We start from the raw sequence: 17743 nt of genomic DNA, 5'->3' as shown, positions 1-17743 counted from the left end.
CCAAAGGTTCACCTTCCAACAAGACAATGACCCGAAGCACACAGCTAAAATAACAAAGGAGTGGCTTCGGAACAAGTCTGTGACCATTCTTGACTGGCCCAGCCAGAGCCCTGACCTAAACCCGATTGAGCATCTCTGGAGAGACCTGAAAATGGCTGTCCACCAACGTTCACCATCCAACCTGACAGAACTGGAGAGGATCTGCAAGGAAGAATGGCAGAGGATCCCCAAATCCAGGTGTGAGAAACTTGTTGCATCATTCCCAAGAAGACTCATGGCTGTACTAGCTCAAAAGGGTGCTTCTACTCAATACTGAGCAAAGGGTCTGAATACTTATGACCATGTGATATTTCAGTTTTTCTTTTTTAATAAATTTGCAAAACTTTCTACATTTCTGTTTTTTTCTGTCAAGATGGGTTGCTGAGTGTACATTAATGGGGAAAAAATGAACTTTTTCAATTTTAGCAAATGGCTGCAATGAAACAAAGGGTGAAAAACTTAAAGGGGTCTGAATACTTTCCGTACCCACTGTATATTAAGCATTTAAGGCAACTGAGACTGAAACAGCTTGAGGGTTTCCTTCAGGCCGTTTCACACAGGATAATGTTGGCTGTCCTTCCTGCGTATGCTTCTTCATTGCTCTGTATATCCAGGAAGAATCAGTTAACCACCCATAAAATCACAGCAATATTTGCACTAAATTAGTAACCCTGGTGTGGCGGACTGGAATCAAACAAGTGCTTCTCAGTCACACTGAGAATAGCCGAGGCTGTTGTCCATTCATCAATGTCCTTCCTTTAAAAACTCAAATTTACACTTAGAAAGGACTCGGAGCAATAGTATACTAAACCAAGTTTCCAGGTCGGTTCAGCAGCACGGAGGAAAAAACTCAATGCTCATGATATTTAATATGTGGACATATTTTCAGTATTTAGAAGTAAAGCACCAGCAAAAAAACCTTTAAGAGGTGTATTTGTCTGTAACACTCACTCTAGCTAATTTAAAACTTTTTTAAAACTCACCAAAATTTGATAAACAAATAGTGGCTCTGGCTAAATTCAAGTTTACCATACACTGAAAGATTAAGACACAATAGCTAGATGTATTAGTCTGCCACAAAATCCCCAAAACTTAAACAGTAACATCGAATAGAAAAGGAGGAAGTCATTTCTATTATATTTCTCTCACTTAAATTTAAAATGAAAACGAAATAGAAAAATTAAAGCTGGAAGCAGCATTGATCAGGCCCTCTCATCTTTGCGCACATCAAGGGTACTTGCAGGACTCTGGCCATGCATTTCTGTGACCATCAGACACTCCATGCACGGGTTAGACGGTGTTTCCTGCGTGGACCAGTGGCGTGCCCAAGTCATTTTGCCAGGTCTTAAGCCTGAATGTTTTGAGTGTAGATCAGAATACAATCATAAATGTAGGCCTTTAAAAACTGAATGTGTCTGAATGCGCTATAGATCTAAGAAACGCAGGTCTCCAAACAAACTGTTTGTTTGTTAATGTAGCCCTGACAATCACTCCTGAGTGACTCAAACTGAAAGAGTCGAGGAAAAATGGCAGAATGAGTAGTTCAATGTGGAAAGATCAAAACATATAAACATCTTTTTATAGAGAAATAAGTTGGGGCTAAGAGGTGAACCCCTGTAGATTAATCTATAATATGAATTAGGCTGGGTGCAGTTTGATTTCAAAACGAACAAAATGTTTTACTTTACCATCAATGAAAATTCTATGCACAAGCGCGATTTGAAATTGAATTTCTATTTTTATCCAAAAATCTTACTTTGAACATATTTAGATCAGAGAAGTCTTTATTTATTAGTAAGTTCAGTGTTTGGACCACTGTATTTATAGAATCCTGCTTACCGACATGCTTGCATGTACAGTAGGTGGCGCTATGACTATGCGTTAACATTGGCATGCAGAAGTCCTCAAGCCATGACTCTCATCAAGCATGTCAAGTTTGGGTCAGATTTGACCAAATACATTCGATTTACAACAGCTTGATGTATGATGGCAAACCATGTAAAATGGCCGCCATGCCACGTCAACGCCGTTCCATGAAACCTCAAGCTTTTAATAACTTTTATTCACTAAGGTCTTTAGATTGTACTGCCCAAATTTGAAGTTAATCTGAGAAGTTCCCTTGGAGGAGTTCCTTAAAGTACAGCACCTGGAAATAGCAAAAAAACACTATAAAATTCATACAAAATTCAAAACGGCCAACTTCAGCTTGGGTTTAGATCATGGCTCCAAGAGACTTTTTCTAAAGTCTACATGTAATACATGAGTTGGATCTGGTTTACCTACTTATTGTGGCAAGCTAAAGTAAAGTGACTGTTACTTCCTGTTACCAGTAGGTGGCGCTGTGACCATGATAAAAAATTTGACTGTAGATGTCTTCGGGACTGGGGTCTCATCGAACAAGTGAAATTTGGAAAAGATCTGTGTAATCAAATAACATAGTTGTATTCGTTAATGGTGAAGGATTCGAAATTCACCCAGTCGCCACGTCGCCTCCCTTCAACAAATCCTTATAATCTTTACAATAAAGCATTAGCAAGGTCTTAACCCTTTAATGTCCTCACCAAGAAAAAAGTAATGGAAATTTTTTATTTGCATTTTTTATTTCTTTCATTATAACAATCAAAAAAAATAATCAACAGACCCCCCAGTTTTTCAGTTGCATTCAAACACAGGAAAACGTTGCATTTCTGACATTTATATCCTAACACACCCTTTGGACACAGGTTGCACCTCCCATGCTTGTCACAGTGAAGGGGCCAATGTCCACAGATGTCATAACGCACATCTGGTTGTGGTTGTGAGGGACTTAGGGTGTAGCGTTTTCTCTGAGGTGGTGGAGAGCAGGACGATGGTCGGCCAACTTTGGGTGCTGGCTTGTTGGCTCACGTCAAACTGTGGCCGACTGTCAGGCGGAATCTTTTGAGACGCATTGGTTTCTCGTTCAGTAGGTCCCAATCCCTCTTGTAGACCAGCCAGGAATTTGAGATGCACAGGTCAAGGATGTATCCATCAGGGGAATGTATCATCGCCTTAACTTGTCTTGTACAGGTGTACCAGCAAGTCAGAAAGATCAATGCCTCCCATATGCTAATTGTGTGCAGGAATGAGTGATGGGCACAGGACAGTAATGCATGGGCCTCTTTGCTCCACCGTTTGACAGTTGAAAGAGGCATGATCCCAAGGGCATTGCTCAGAAGGTTGACACATTTGTTATCATACCATTTAACTAAGACCACCCCTTCAGCAGAATTGTAATCAAAAGCTCCACGTCCTTTCTTCATCAGCTGTTTGTCATCAAGGTAGCTCAACCAATGCGGTCTGGTCGAACAGTGTTGATGCACTTGACACCCAAGTTTAGGTTCAGCTTCTGGATCAAGTTGAAACTGGTGAAGTAGTTGTCACAGAAAACGACAGGAAGATGTGGCTGGCCGTTGTCACTACTTTGGCTCCCAGAAGTAGCCTTTGCTCCTCCTCACATAGGGCAACATTGAAGAATGTGGATGCCCCTTGATAGAGCAGTAGGTCATGGTTGCCAATATTTTGCCAGCGAATATTCAATCTATTCAGGGCTAGTCTTGATTGGATCCCCCAACTCATGGACAGAGTACAGATTGGTATGATGAGCAATATGTTCAATCATTTGGTCAGGGAAGAGCATTTTGAAGTACTGGAAGGGTGTCTTTACAGCTTCAGGGGGTTCAAATCTTGATTCAGGAACCTGGAATTCCTGAATGTCTTCATGCTTCCAGATTCTCCTTGTGCCTTTGTTTGGGCCTAAGGGTGAACTTGGGTCAGGTGTGTCCTCTGTTGTTTATAAACCAGAAAGGGAAAAAAATTACAATTACAAACCATGTACTGTTATACTGCTAGTAATATATTATTATACCAAAATATGTCTATTGGTTACGATTCAATTATTAGTTGTATTACTTCTACGTACTTATTCTAGAAAATTACCATATTAACTTTTTACCGTTTTTCGACAGATAAAAATCCTTCTTATGAAATAATTTTAGCATACACAATATATGATGAAATAACATTAAATGTATCACATTTACAACAATGAATAATCAGATGGGTTTTATTTCATAGAAAATAGTGATTTTATTTACATTAGTTTACCTCGCTGCCTTTATTATGAAGTGACAAATCAACCATTTGGTAAAGTTTGTTTCTCAAGGAAATTATTTTACACTAATTTGTTTTGGTTACATAATTATGTTCAGTATGTGCTGTAATATGACGAATAAAATTGCTCACCTTTGAAATGTTCACCAAATAGTGTCCACATGTCTAGAGGGACATTTTTCTTGCTAACTTCCTGTGAAAAGGCAAGCGGAGAAGGCATGCTTCATAAAGAAACAGTGACATTTAGTGCAGTGGTTCTCAAATGGGGTACGTGTACCCCTGGGGGTACATGAAGGTACTCCAGGGGGTACGTGAGATTTTAAAAAAATATATTTAAATTAGCATCCATTCAAAAATCCTTTAAAAATAGTTATTTAATAAATATCCAATAAAATATAAGTGTAAGTTCATAAACTGAATTCAATGCAACAATGCAATCTTCAGTGTTGACAGTTTAATAAATCAGACACTGATGGCAGAGCGCTGTGTATTACATCTTTTTTTCAACCAAAAATGCTTTGCGCTGGTTAGGGGGTACTTGGCTGAAAAAATATTTCACAGGGGGTACATCACTGAAAAAAGGTTGAGAACCACTGATCTAGTGGATACCTCAACCAAGTTCTAGAGATGGTTCAATCAGGTTGAGTTAAGTTCAATACATTTTTCAATAAGATATAGTGACTCAAACTGTGCTAAGCCAAACTGTAGAGCAGGCAGTTAAAGGGTTAAGGCTTTTCTGAGAAAATTTGAGATCTGTGAGGAGGAGGATGTAAAAGTACACAACATGTTACTTCATGTTAAGATAAGATAAGATAATCCTTTATTAGTCATAGTAGGGGAAATTTGCAGGCTTACAGCAGCATAGAGTAAAGTGCACACAAACATAGTAAAAGAAAGACAAGATAAAAATAAAAAATGAAATAAAAAAACAAATATTATAAATAAGCAATAAGAAACAGTAGAAAAACAACAATAACTGAAATATTATATTTACAGACAGAAAAACTATTATAACTATTATTGCACAGTGTATTGTATTGCACAGGTTTTTATTGTCATGTGTCATGTGGTCTGCTGGGAGCAGAGCTGGTTGTGCAACCTGACAGCAGCTGGAAGGAAGGACTTGCGGTACCTCTCCTTCACACACCGGGGGTGAAGAAGCCGGTGGCTGAAGGAGCTGCACAGAGCTGCCAGGGTGTCCTGCATGGGGTGGGAGGTGTTGTTCATCAGGGATGACAGCTTGGCCATCATCCTCCTGTCTCCCACCACCTCCACCGTATCCAGTGGACACCCCAGCACTCTGCTGGCCTTCCTGACAAGCTTGTTCAGTCTCTTCTTGTCGGCTGTCGAGATGCTCTAGCAGACCACGGCATAAAAAATGGCTGATGCCACCACAGAGTTGAAAAAGGTCCTCAGGAGTGCTCCCTGCACTCCTGAGGACCTCAGTCTCCTCAGCAGATACAGTCTGCTCTGACCCTTCTTGTAAAGTGCCTTGAATGATTAGTCCAGTCCAGTTTATTGTTCAAGTGAACACCCAGGTACTTATAAGATTGCACAATCTCAATGTCCAGTCCCTGGATGTTCACTGGTTCCGGCGGACAGTGTTTACCCCGGCGGAAGTCCACCACCAGCTCTTTGGTTTTACCAGAGTTGATCTGGAGGCGGTTCTGCCGGCACCATCCTATGAAGTCCTGGTTCAGTTCTCTGTATTCCCTCTCATCACCGGCGGAGATGAGGCCGACGATTGCAGAGTCGTCAGAGAACTTTTGCAGGTGGCAGGTAGCAGAGTTGTATGTGAAGTCTGATGTGTAGATGGAGAAGAGGAATGGAGCCAGAACGGTTCCTTGTGGGGCCCCCGTGCTGCAAGACACCCGATCTGACTCACACTCCCTCATCCTCACATACTGTGGACGGTTGGTGAGGTAGTCCAGGATCCACGCAGTGAGGTGGTGGTCCACCCCGGTCTGCTCCAGCTTGTCCCTCAGAAGCAAAGGCCACCATGTTGCCACTAGGTGGCGCTATTACTATGATTCTTAATTGTCATCTAAATGTCTTCAGAGTCAGGATGGCATTTACATTTATGTAGTCCCATCATGTTATATATACTTACCAAATTTGACGCAGCTAGGTCAAACGCAACTTTGGGGCTCAAATTTCGAGCCAATTTTCCCTACCTCAGCCCGACTCCCCAATAAGCTTGCTATTTTTTGCACTTATTGCTATTTTTGCACTTACTGTATTTGTAATCTGCACTTATTGAATTTGTATTTGTTTACTGCACTTATCCTTTCAGTAGTTTGTAGCACTTACTATATTCGGATTAGTCTGTTGCAATTATTGTTCTCGTAGTAATTTGCCTCTGCACTATACTTTTGCTCTGGCTTATGCTTTAAGATGCTTGTTTAAGAAAGGAGATGCACTTATGACTTCTGGTGACTAGTAGTTCTCTTGAATACCTATGTTGAATACACTTCCTGTAAGTCGCTTTGGATAAAAGCGTCTGCTAAATGACTGTAATGTAATGTAATGTAATTTTTAATCCAATACATTTTAAGTATTTATTTCCCAAGCACCTCTTTTCCCCGTTGAAAGACGGAAATAATAATAATAATCATAATCATAATAATAATCATAATCATAATCATTAGAAGATAGGTCCTACGCTCTATGCAAAGACAAATATCTTCCTTAGCATAGCCTACATAATCAACCACAGAATTGTTCATCTATGCTATTCTTTTCTATCCAAGCACTGCGCATGCTCAGCTCATTGCTGGGGAAGAAAGGGGAACATGTCTCTGACGAGGTGAGTGCCCCGACCAGGCATTCTGTGTGTTTATTTCACGCAATGGATCAGATATCGTTTCCAATTAACTGCGTGCGATGTTTATGTTGGCTTTGATATTTCATGTTGATGTTTCGGTCTGCCCGCTATCGTTTCCTGGTTTTTATCGAAGTTAATGTCCTCAGCTAATGCTAACTAGCTAAAGTTGTATGTCGTGAGCTAGCATTAGCTAGCTAGCTTAACAGCACGCAGCCATGATGCACAACACGGGTTTAACATATGATACTGTTGTTGTGCTAGCTACATGCTTCAGTGTGGGTAATGGACATTGGAACAACACGTTGCCTGACTGTTAGCTAGCTGAATTTCCCTTTTAACACCACAAGTAGCGTTAAGTGTAACGTTACCCGTTGCCACTGGTTGCTAACGCAAGCTAGGGTTTATCCTAATAAAAGCTTAGCTAAAGTCACTGTACTAATAATCAGACATAAACACTTATTATTGTGTGTTCAGCTTTTTACCGGCGCCGACCCAGCTTTCTCAGGACCAGCTGGAGGCAGAGGAGAAGCTTCGGGCCCAGAAGTCCTATTCCACCGCCCTGGTGTCGTCCCGCAAGGAGCCCCCTCCTTATGAACACAGAAAAGGCTGGGTGCCTCGCTCCCTTGAGGTAAAACAGTACTTTTTTTTTTATCTCTATTTACTGATTCAATTGTTTGGTTTTCAGATTTGTTTGGTGGTGGTTGGGGTATTGTGTGGGGGCCTTACACTTGGATGGCCAACTAAATGTAGAGGAGCATCTGCCATGGAGCTATGCAAGACCTTTTTAAAGAACTAAGTCCATTGTCTAAGTTCTGCTGTAAATGTTTTGTTTCTCTAGGACTTTGGAGATGGGGGAGCTTTTCCAGAGATCCATGTTGCCCAGTTTCCTCTGGAGATGGGCAGGAAGAAGAAGACATCCAATGCCCTGGCTGTACAGGTGGATGCAGAAGGAAAGATCAAATATGACTCCATTGCCAGACAAGGACAGGGCAAAGATAAGGTATACAGGCATATGAAAAATGTATCAAAGATCATTTATTGTCTTAATACATACAACTTATTTTCTTGTGATCTAACATCAGACAGCCACTTTAAAAATATTAAGTGTAATTAAACGTCTGGTCTAATACTGTCAGAAGATAGAAGTCTAGGTCAATGAATGGACACGATGAGAGACCCCTGCACCCACATGTTTTTGTTTTTTTAATTATAAATAATATGGAGGTCGCTCACAGAACTCAATCGGCCTCATGAAACTGTTGCCTGTGAGTCTAGGCCTGAAAAAAAAATCCAACTGGTTTAAATAGAGTATTGCAGAGAGAGGTTATTGGAGGTTAGCATCGCACTGGTTCTCGCCAATGGTATCTTTCTATTGAATTTTGGATTATTGCAGATATAAGCTCTGTGGCAAACACAAGGTTATGATACTTGGACGTCTTGTTCAGCAAAAAAATCTTCACTAATAAACAGTTTTAGGATTTTTAAAGGTGTAAATACAATCGGCAGAAGTAAAAAGCTACTTGTTGCTATAAATGAACTACACCACGGTCACATTAGCAGGAGGTACACAACGAGGCTATAAAGGCAGACTAGTCGACGTGACCATGTTTTGTAGTCTCATGTAACCGCTTGTTAACAACTGCCTTTTTAAAGACTCATAAGGGTTTCAAAATTCATTAGGGGGATATTTATTGATGTATTTTTATGTCATAGAACAAATTTTAAAATCTATTATGCTTGTTTTTTTAAAGAGTTAATTCAGGCATCTAACCACAAACCCATTAAAAAAAAAAAAACATTGTCGATACGAGCAGCCAGAAGTGCAAAAATGCCAACTTATTTCCTTGTTTTAGGACTCATTCCTGCAGCGCTCCAGGCGAGAGTTGCATTCTTATTGTTATTAATCATCTACACTGAAAATATCTTAATACAGATCAATTTTTATGTCATTCTCAGAAAACCAACACTCTATACCATGATGCACATTGTCAAAACCATCCATTGCCATGGTGCATGTCATTTCCAGATGTGTTTTACAAAGAGACATAGTTTGCTTCACGAGTTAGATATTTCTAGTCATTTCTCATCTTTCATTGTTGCAGGTGATCTTCAGTAAGTACACAGACCTTCTACCAAAGGAAGTTCTTAATGAAGACACTCCAGAACTACAGAAGCCTGATGAGGAGGCTATAAAAGAGGTAAGCCATGCTGCAAGGTGTATTTATTGGAGAACTGAGTTACAAGCAGGTTGCCATTAGATCAAGTTCTTCATGGGACTATATATTTGACTCCTCAAAGAGCATATAATATTCTTTACACTATACCCAGGGAGAGCAGTCGGCTTCCATTTTATCCATTGGTCACTGCAAAGATGGAAATAGTAACATTTTATCAGAATTTAAATGCTTTTGAGAACCTTTTAATTCAGCTACTTTACTGAGTTTAAATAAGGTGAATCTTATAGTCATTGTGTGATCTTTGTAGCTGACGGAGAAGACCCGCAGTGCCCTGGACAAGCAGGTGTCTCAAAAGATTGCTGCTGCCATGCCTGTAAGAGCTGCAGACAAACAAGCTCCTGCCCAGTACATCAGGTATGTATTAAAATCAGGTCTGGACATCAAGTCGCTGAGATGTTTTACTTTCCTGATAGCCAAAAAAACTTGACCAAAAGTTGAAACATTGACCGGGTGAAAATAGATTTAATTAACAGGGATTTTGACAATGAACAAAAAATAATTAACAATTCTAAATGTGTTTTTTACTTTCTTATTGTGTCTATATTTTGTGCTTATTTGCATAGAAACCAACAATTCAAATGATTAGGAAATGAATGATCATTTTTTGGGGGGCATTAGTAGTTTTAATCATGGTTGTGCTGTTCAGAGCTAGTATTAAAGTATTAAATGAAGAGTCTTAATTCCCTCACTAATATCTATTTTATATGGCTGTGAAAACATCTCCTTCAAACAATTATGCTTATTAAATCTTTTCACATTACAGATAACATTTAAACACATCATGATAATGTTGTAATTTACTTTTGCCCAAGACTGATTGTGACTGTTAGGAGCCTGAATGCACAACAATTTAACTCAAAGTGTCCTTTGTTGACATTAGCTGTTAGCGCCACAGCATTTTAGAACACAGAAAGTCAGGGAGAGAATGATTGTGCTTTCATATGATGCTACAATTTATCATGCGGGAAAGAAGTTAATGATGAGTCAGACTACCAGTTATGAAGCTCAATGTTGTGAAACACTTCTCCTGTGTTTGTCTATGTGTGTGAAAGTAAAAGTCGTATGTATCGTGACACGTTTCCCACTTTTTGTCTCTCTCCAAGATACACCCCATCACAGCAGGGAGTGGCTTTCAACTCAGGGGCCAAACAGAGGGTGATCCGCATGGTGGAAATGCAGAAAGATCCGATGGAACCTCCACGTTTTAAGTGAGTAAAAGCTGTCTAACCCAGTAACTTAAAGCCATTTCAAAGACTGGTTTGATAGATTTTGATTATACAGGGTATTTGATGGGGCCGAAAAAGGTTTGTTTTTGTACCATGGTGCAGTGCAAGCAGAATACACAGTATATAAAATGATGCATGTAATGTGAAACCAAAGTTCACAAGATTGACTTCTGTCTGTAAACTTTTAGCTGTTCGCCATTAGCAAAAAATGCTGAGGTTATCACAAAAAGCTGATTGGTGTGCGAGTCAGTCTTGATATGGGGACCACATATGAAAGCGCTGAGCTGGAAGACCCACCTGCAGTTTCCGTTGCTCCACCCTTGTTGGGGTTGTGAATGGAAAAAGCATCAAACTTGCTAAAACATCACTGTTTGGGTCTGTTTTGGACACACGTTATCAGCCGTTTTAATCCATAAAGTCAGTTATTTTCGTCATGATGTGTTGATGTTTTGTGTAAAGAGTGCCCATTTTAAGTTTTTAATGTTGTTAATTCATCCATTAACGTGAAAATTAAGAACTAACAAGTCTATCAAATTCAAAAGATATATTTAGATTAGTTGCCTCCATAATATAAAGATCTTTTTTTCTTTTAAACAAAATATCAAATGAAAGCAGATTTATTTGACTGTCAGTCTAACAAAAATGCTGAAGAAATTTGATAATTGTATGTTTCAGGATCAACAAGAAGATTCCTCGAGGACCTCCTTCTCCCCCCGCCCCTGTCCTGCATTCCCCAAGCAGAAAGGTACAGTTGGCAAAATGTTTTGGTACTTTCGTACTATATTGAAATTTGGCGATGATTCTGATTGAATTGTCCAAAAGCTGTTGTGTTTGACGGTTCCTCTCCCTATCTTGTAGATGACAGTCAAGGAGCAGCAGGAATGGAAGATTCCTCCATGCATCTCCAACTGGAAAAACGCCAAGGTAATGTGACACCACAATTAGTTTGGACACCTGGTTTGTTTTCCAGGCTTATTGTTTGTAACATTGCATAAATGTAACGCTGCCTTTTTTCCTTTCTGCTCATTTCTTGCTTTTTGTGTGCTTAATATCTTTCAGGGCTACACCATTCCTCTTGACAAACGTCTGGCTGCTGATGGTAGAGGGCTGCAAACCGTTCACATCAATGAAAACTTTGCTAAGCTGGCCGAGGCGCTCTACATCGCCGACAGAAAGGTACTCCACCAGTGTCCCGGATCAATATGTGCTTCAGAATTGTTGCATGCCTGCAATGTATTACCTTTTTACCCATGTTTGAATTGCATATTAAAATGCTGACTGTTTCCATAGGCCAGAGAGGCAGTGGAGATGAGAGCCCAGGTAGAGAAGAAGATGGCCCAGAAAGAGAAGGAAAAGAAGGAGGAAAAACTGAGGGAGCTGGCACAAATGGCCAGAGACCGCAGGGCAGGGATCAAAAGTCATGGGGACAAAGGTGAGTCCTCACGATGACGAACAGAAAAAGTATTTGTCTGGTTCTTGTTTTTGAAGAATGTATGACTAGCCTGTGTGTGGTTTTTCTGAGCGAGTGGAGCAGACTCTGTTGTCGGTGCTGTTGCCAAGTTCCAAATCTGTAACAAGAGTGGCATAAGTGATGACAACATTTTCACCCTGCGAGTGTTGACAGGACCAGTAAGCTGTGAAATGTTTCTGCTTCACTGCTGATAATTCACATGCGTTTTGAGAAAAGAAATCTGTGTTGCATGTCCTGTTTTTCGCGCATGCTTCTTGAATGACCATATAAATCATATCACATTGAATCAGAAAGGAAAATCTGTGTTTACAATTTTAATATTAATTCTGAGATCCGTCAATTGTTGTTTCTGTTTAGTAAGTTTACTTACCACTGACGGGTTTCTCTTCACCTCATGTTCCCTCTCCTGCTGTGTATCAATCTCTTGCCTGGCATTACTATACCATCTATTTCTTCCATAATCCCTTACATCGCCTCCAACCGGTTTTCTTGTTTCTCTCCCTCTCTCTTTTCACCTCTGCTTTTCCGTGCACCATTTCATCATCTGTTTTCCAATCCTCTCCTTGTTTGGTTTTATTTCCTAAAAATAATCCTTATTGTGTATTTTCACTCCCTTCTCTCTTTTTTTTCATCCGTCCATCTCCCCCATCCCAAGCAGCAGGTGGCGAGGACAGCGAGGTCAGGGACCGTGACGAGATCCGCCATGACAGAAGGAAAGAGAGACAGCACGACAGGAACATTTCCAGGGCTGCTCCTGATAAGAGGTGCTGGACACGCACTTTAAACACACCGCATGTGAACTCACTCTCTCCTCCTCTCCATATATATATATATATATATATATACATACATACATACATACATACATACATACATACATACATACATAGATCCACCCACTGCTGAATCATTCATCGGGCCAGCAGTAATACTGAACAGACGCAGCAGTATCCAACAGAGGCAGTAGTCCCTGTCTGCAATGATCCACAGTCTGTTTGTGTATGTGAGGTGTGTATGTGTTCACTGTCAGGTTGCCGATTGATGGGATTGTGTGTCCCTGGAGGAGTGAAGGATGTGAAATTCAGAGGAGAGCTCATTACAATCACAATTCCAGCTGTCAGAAAGCAGAAACCTTGTTATTTCAAAATTAACTTTGACTTAACTTTGAGATGTTGTTTGCTGAAGGACAGTAAAGATGTTAATCACCTAGAGCATACAGATACATTTCTAAATATCTTATTATATATTATACGACATTTTATTTGCTGTAGAAACGTATTATTATAAATGGAGCTTCATTCTAGGTTTTTTTTTTTTAATCTTTTCCTGTGTTTGTATGTCATTATTGTATGTGTCTCAGTAGTTTTAATTTTAGACCTTGTTCTCTGTCCCAGGTCGAAGCTGCAGAGAGACCAAGACAGGGACATCAGCGAGCTCATCGCTCTGGGCGTTCCCAACCCACGTTCTGCCAGTGAGGCCCAGTACGACCAGCGGCTCTTTAACCAGAGCAAGGTTAGAAATAAAACATCCATCAATATAGGCTTGAATGATTTGTGTTCACCAGAAAAACATTTAAACATGTACAAGAGTAAATACCAGGCTCTGCAACATGAGGAAACATTTCCAAAATGGAGAGTTAAGGCCCTGTCTGTTCCAGTCTAACAAAGAGTTTTACTTCCAATGTTGGACTGAAGTGGCAGTAGTTTGTGTTTTGGACACCCTTGTTAGATGACTGTTTTTTCACAATATATATTTAACTTTAAGGATAAGACAAGCATCATCATTTTCTTGGTTTCAAAAGAAGAAGAAGAAGAAAAAAAAAAATAGTTTGCAGACAAAACTACCATGTTGTTCACTTGCATCGTCTTCCTCTCTCCCCGTGTCTTCCAGGGTATGGATAGTGGTTTTGCCGGTGGTGAAGATGAGACCTACAACGTGTACGACCAGCCGTTCCGTGGCAGCAGAGACATGGCCTCTAACATCTACCGGCCCAGCAAGAATATAGACAAGGACGCCTACACGGATGACTTTGACACACTCATGCACAACAACAGGTATTTTACAGTAGATTCAATCACATATTATTTGATTCAGTTAGCTTTTTAGATATTTACATTATTAGAATCCGAATCAAAGATACTTTACATTTGTTCCATTTAAGACTAAACATATATTTAAATATAAATGTTTTTATAATTATCTGCATTCTAATAGAATATAAAAGAACAATAAATATGGAAAGATATAAATATGAAAAAATGTGTATCAATAGTTTAAATGATTCTATTCATTCTGAAAAACAGGATCTATGATAAAGTGTTTTAAATGCAGGAATAGTATGAATAAGAATATTAGTACAGTATAAAACAGCAGTTATTCCAGATTAGTTCTAGTTCCTGTTTTCCAGCCAGGCATGAGGAAAAAAAATCTTACACGACCAACACTGACAAATCAAACATAACTGATCAGAGAGATGATTTATCTGAATCACTGGCAATGAATGAGCAATAAAAAGTATAGCATTAAGTTAATTCAGGACTATATGATAGAGTTTGTGCTCCTATCATATTTCTTTCAGATATAGTGTTAATGTTAAGAAGTGTAATGTGTATTTAAGCACAGCCAAAAGGTTATTAACTTATCAGCAGGTTAAAATAAAGTTCCTGTAACACAGCTTTCCTCACATAATGGATCATTTGAATAGAGTTTAGAGTTCCTTGACACATGATGCATGTCAGTAAGGACAACATTCTTCTTTGACTTAATTGCATTAATCAAATTATTAGTGTAACTGTTGTTTTGATGATGATTATCAAAGGACATCAGCCAAATGAAGGGGCTCTTCCCTCAGAACATTTTATTTAAAAAAACGGGTGAAATATTACGTTTTCCTGAATATGGCTAAATAGTCCATCAAATTATTTCACAAACAAAATTGGATCCCAAACTTCATTGCTGGTTTGAAAACGGTTCACTTTTTTCTCAAATTACAGACCGTTATACTTATCGGGTACAAAACCGCTGATGTTTTAGCCATCTCAAGTATAATTATAAAAAATAAATAATAAAAGCCTGAGTCATTTTGAGGTAAGTCTGGCTTTGTTTTGAAGCTAGCAGGCGCATGATGTCCCAGCTGGAGCCCTTGTCCTTGGGGCAGCAGAGCCACACTCTACTAGCCCACCATAGCATGTTTGGTCACCAGCTTGTCAGTGTCCAATGTTTGGCTGGCTGCACAGGGTTACACTATTGTGCAAAACATAGAAGATCATTGACTTAAGCAAACTCCCTCAGACATACAAACATGTGGAAGAGTCCGATTTTCCTTTATCCTTTATCTTTATTTCATCTCAAAGAAAATTTGATTGAACAAGAAGCAAATTGCTAGTGTAAGAAGGAAATTGTTTGATGTAAAAAAAAAAAAATTACGTAAGCACAGGTGTAAACATGATTGTGCAAGCATAAGTTTAGTATGATATTGAATTCTGTCTATCATCTTGTGAACACATATTTAGTAACTACAATGATGTTAAGTTGATGATCTTATAGCAGATATTGCAACTAGTAGGTGCTGTTCAGGCAGCTGCAGGTGATAGGGTGAAGGGAGAGAACGAGGAAAAGTTGGTTTAGGCTTGTCTTGTTCCGTGTTGGGACTTTACTAAACTAATGAGGAAAACCCAGAACGTGTTGGACTGATTTAATTCCTTATCATACACCCACATCGCTTACACTAGCAATTAGCTTGTAGTATCAAAACCGTGTCCCTTTTCCTGCTTTAAGGACAACTAAAGGACAAAAAACAAGCAACCACAAAGATTGTCAGTTAGCACAGTTTAATGGCAACTCGGTGAGAGAAACTATGGATTTGTTGCACACTGTAACGATTGTTCCTTTTCACCGTCAGGTTTGTTCCAGACAAAGAGTTCTCAGGTGCCGACCACGGGCAGAGGCGGGAAGGGCCAGTCCAGTTTGAGGAGGATCCATTCGGTCTGGACAAGTTCTTGGAGGAGGCCAAGCAGCACGGCGGCTCCAAGAGACCGTCTACCAGCAGCCGCTCAAAGGACGACTACCACGACAAGAAACGCAGGAAGGAGTGAGAGTCCATGGATGGTGGCTGCTAGCATGTTGGGAGGATGGGGAGGTAGTCTGCCCCCTCTCAAAGGCTGAGAGATGTTTTAATATCTCTATCTGTGATTTTCTATCTGGAATGATCCGTCACATTTTAGCTTACTTTCAGCGTGAGAGAAAGTAAAAGATTTATTCTTAATAAGACATGAGTAAACACATTATATATATAGTGCAAGTGGAGCTAAAGTGATAGCTGTTGTACGTGTAAGATCAGCCTCTGCATCTGAAAACGTTTCTCTGTCCACTTCAGCAAAGTCATTTCAGATGTGGGCAGGATATTTTGGCTTTAGGATATATTTAGTTTTTTTTTTTTTACAATAATACAGAGTAAACCCAATTGAAACTCAAAAGGACCTGTTCATATTTTTTATTTTTTTTTCCTCATTTATCCTCAACCATCCCCCCTTTGGGTTTTTGTCTACTGTGTTTATTTAAACCTCCGGTGTATTTGTGAGCCCAGTTAAAGCTCCTATTGGATGGTATAAATGTACAGCAGTATAAACTTATCTGTAGGATGTAATGCAAACTGGCTTTATAATTCTTGTACATTACTTCTAATGGAATAAATTTCATACCGTGTGCAATTGGCCTCCCTCTATGTGATTCTATGTGAGTTAACAATCTGGTATGGTATTTGGAAATGACATTTGTTTTTTCCCTGTCATTTTTTCAGTCCAGTTCAGAGCTGCTTAATTTAAACTTTTACAACATAGTGGGAATTATTTGTGTCCATTAGTTGTTTAATTATCCTAGTTTTCTCATAGATTTCCCTTATTTTAATCACTTCCTGAGTAATACACCCCATTTACATAGATGATTAAATGCCTAAAATGTATTTAGAGAAGCCAATCTATTTTAAAGAGAGAGTAGTGACATTTTTACCAGAAATGGGCTCTGCGATGATTAGGACAAAACTGGTTCCATTAATTACAATTAATTATGATTCATGCAGTCTGACAGTTTTATTTTCCCGGGCTCCGGAAAATAATCAACGGGGCATTACACAGCTCCGCACACTCCCAAATCTCTGCACAGTGCCAACTTTCACTCACGCTTGAATAGGGCTCAGACGGTTGTTATATGCACATGATTTATGTTTTCTTCAACGGGCAGTGTTATGGCTTCCATTATTGCAGTGTTCAGGACTTGCATGTTGTGTTTTATTACTAGTCTTGTACCAGCATCGGAAGTTATAGCCTTAGAACTGAGATATGATACTAATAACCAGAAATAATCCTAGCCAAATAAAACTGAAATCTATTGGGATATTTAAAAAAAAAAAAATACTTGGCCAATTTCCTGGATGTACATTTATAATACTAAACATCTTATCTGAGTAGAGGCCATGCGTGTATGCTTCCCCTGTGCACGAATATATATATATAATATATATAATATATATGATATATATATAGAATGGACGGATGGAAATTTGTTGTGAGGGCCTGCTATGAGTGTCAGTGTAAAGAAATCCATCTGACGTGAAAGCTTAGCGTAACTGATTCATGAGGGGAATAAAATGACATGTCATGTTTTATGTGGTTTGGGAGGCATATGGATAAAGTCCTTGCAATTGACAAAATTTAAAAAATGACAATGCAGTATTCAACAATGGATTCAATTGTTTAAATCCAGCCTGGTTCCTATCTCAACACAACAGAAGAGATGTGCCCCCCCTCAGCCTGAAGTG

General features: G+C 39.4%; 1 protein-coding gene across 2 annotated transcripts; it reads left to right on the top strand.

Moving 5' to 3' along the window:
- The first annotated feature begins 6894 nt into the window (after window positions 1-6894).
- snw1 (SNW domain containing 1) lies at window positions 6895-16637 on the top strand. 2 transcript variants are annotated; one of them, XM_054618142.1, is made up of 14 exons: window positions 6895-6976; window positions 7469-7622; window positions 7833-7994; window positions 9097-9192; window positions 9479-9585; window positions 10335-10439; window positions 11133-11202; window positions 11316-11381; window positions 11517-11633; window positions 11748-11889; window positions 12587-12692; window positions 13323-13440; window positions 13819-13982; window positions 15830-16637. In XM_054618142.1, exons 1-14 carry the CDS (start codon window positions 6963-6965, stop codon window positions 16020-16022), a joined length of 1614 nt encoding a protein of 537 aa, XP_054474117.1. In that variant the 5' UTR covers window positions 6895-6962; the 3' UTR covers window positions 16023-16637. The 2 variants fall into 2 exon arrangements, with proteins under 2 accessions (XP_054474117.1, XP_054474116.1); XM_054618141.1 differs by having other exon boundaries at window positions 12584-12692.
- Window positions 16638-17743: the final 1106 nt, after the last annotated feature.

This window comes from Anoplopoma fimbria, chromosome 18 (assembly GCF_027596085.1).
Source record: "Anoplopoma fimbria isolate UVic2021 breed Golden Eagle Sablefish chromosome 18, Afim_UVic_2022, whole genome shotgun sequence".
Taxonomy (NCBI): Eukaryota; Metazoa; Chordata; class Actinopteri; order Perciformes; family Anoplopomatidae; genus Anoplopoma; species Anoplopoma fimbria.
The sequence above is the reverse complement of the archived record's forward strand: the minus strand, read 5'-3'. Positions and strand labels throughout refer to the sequence as shown.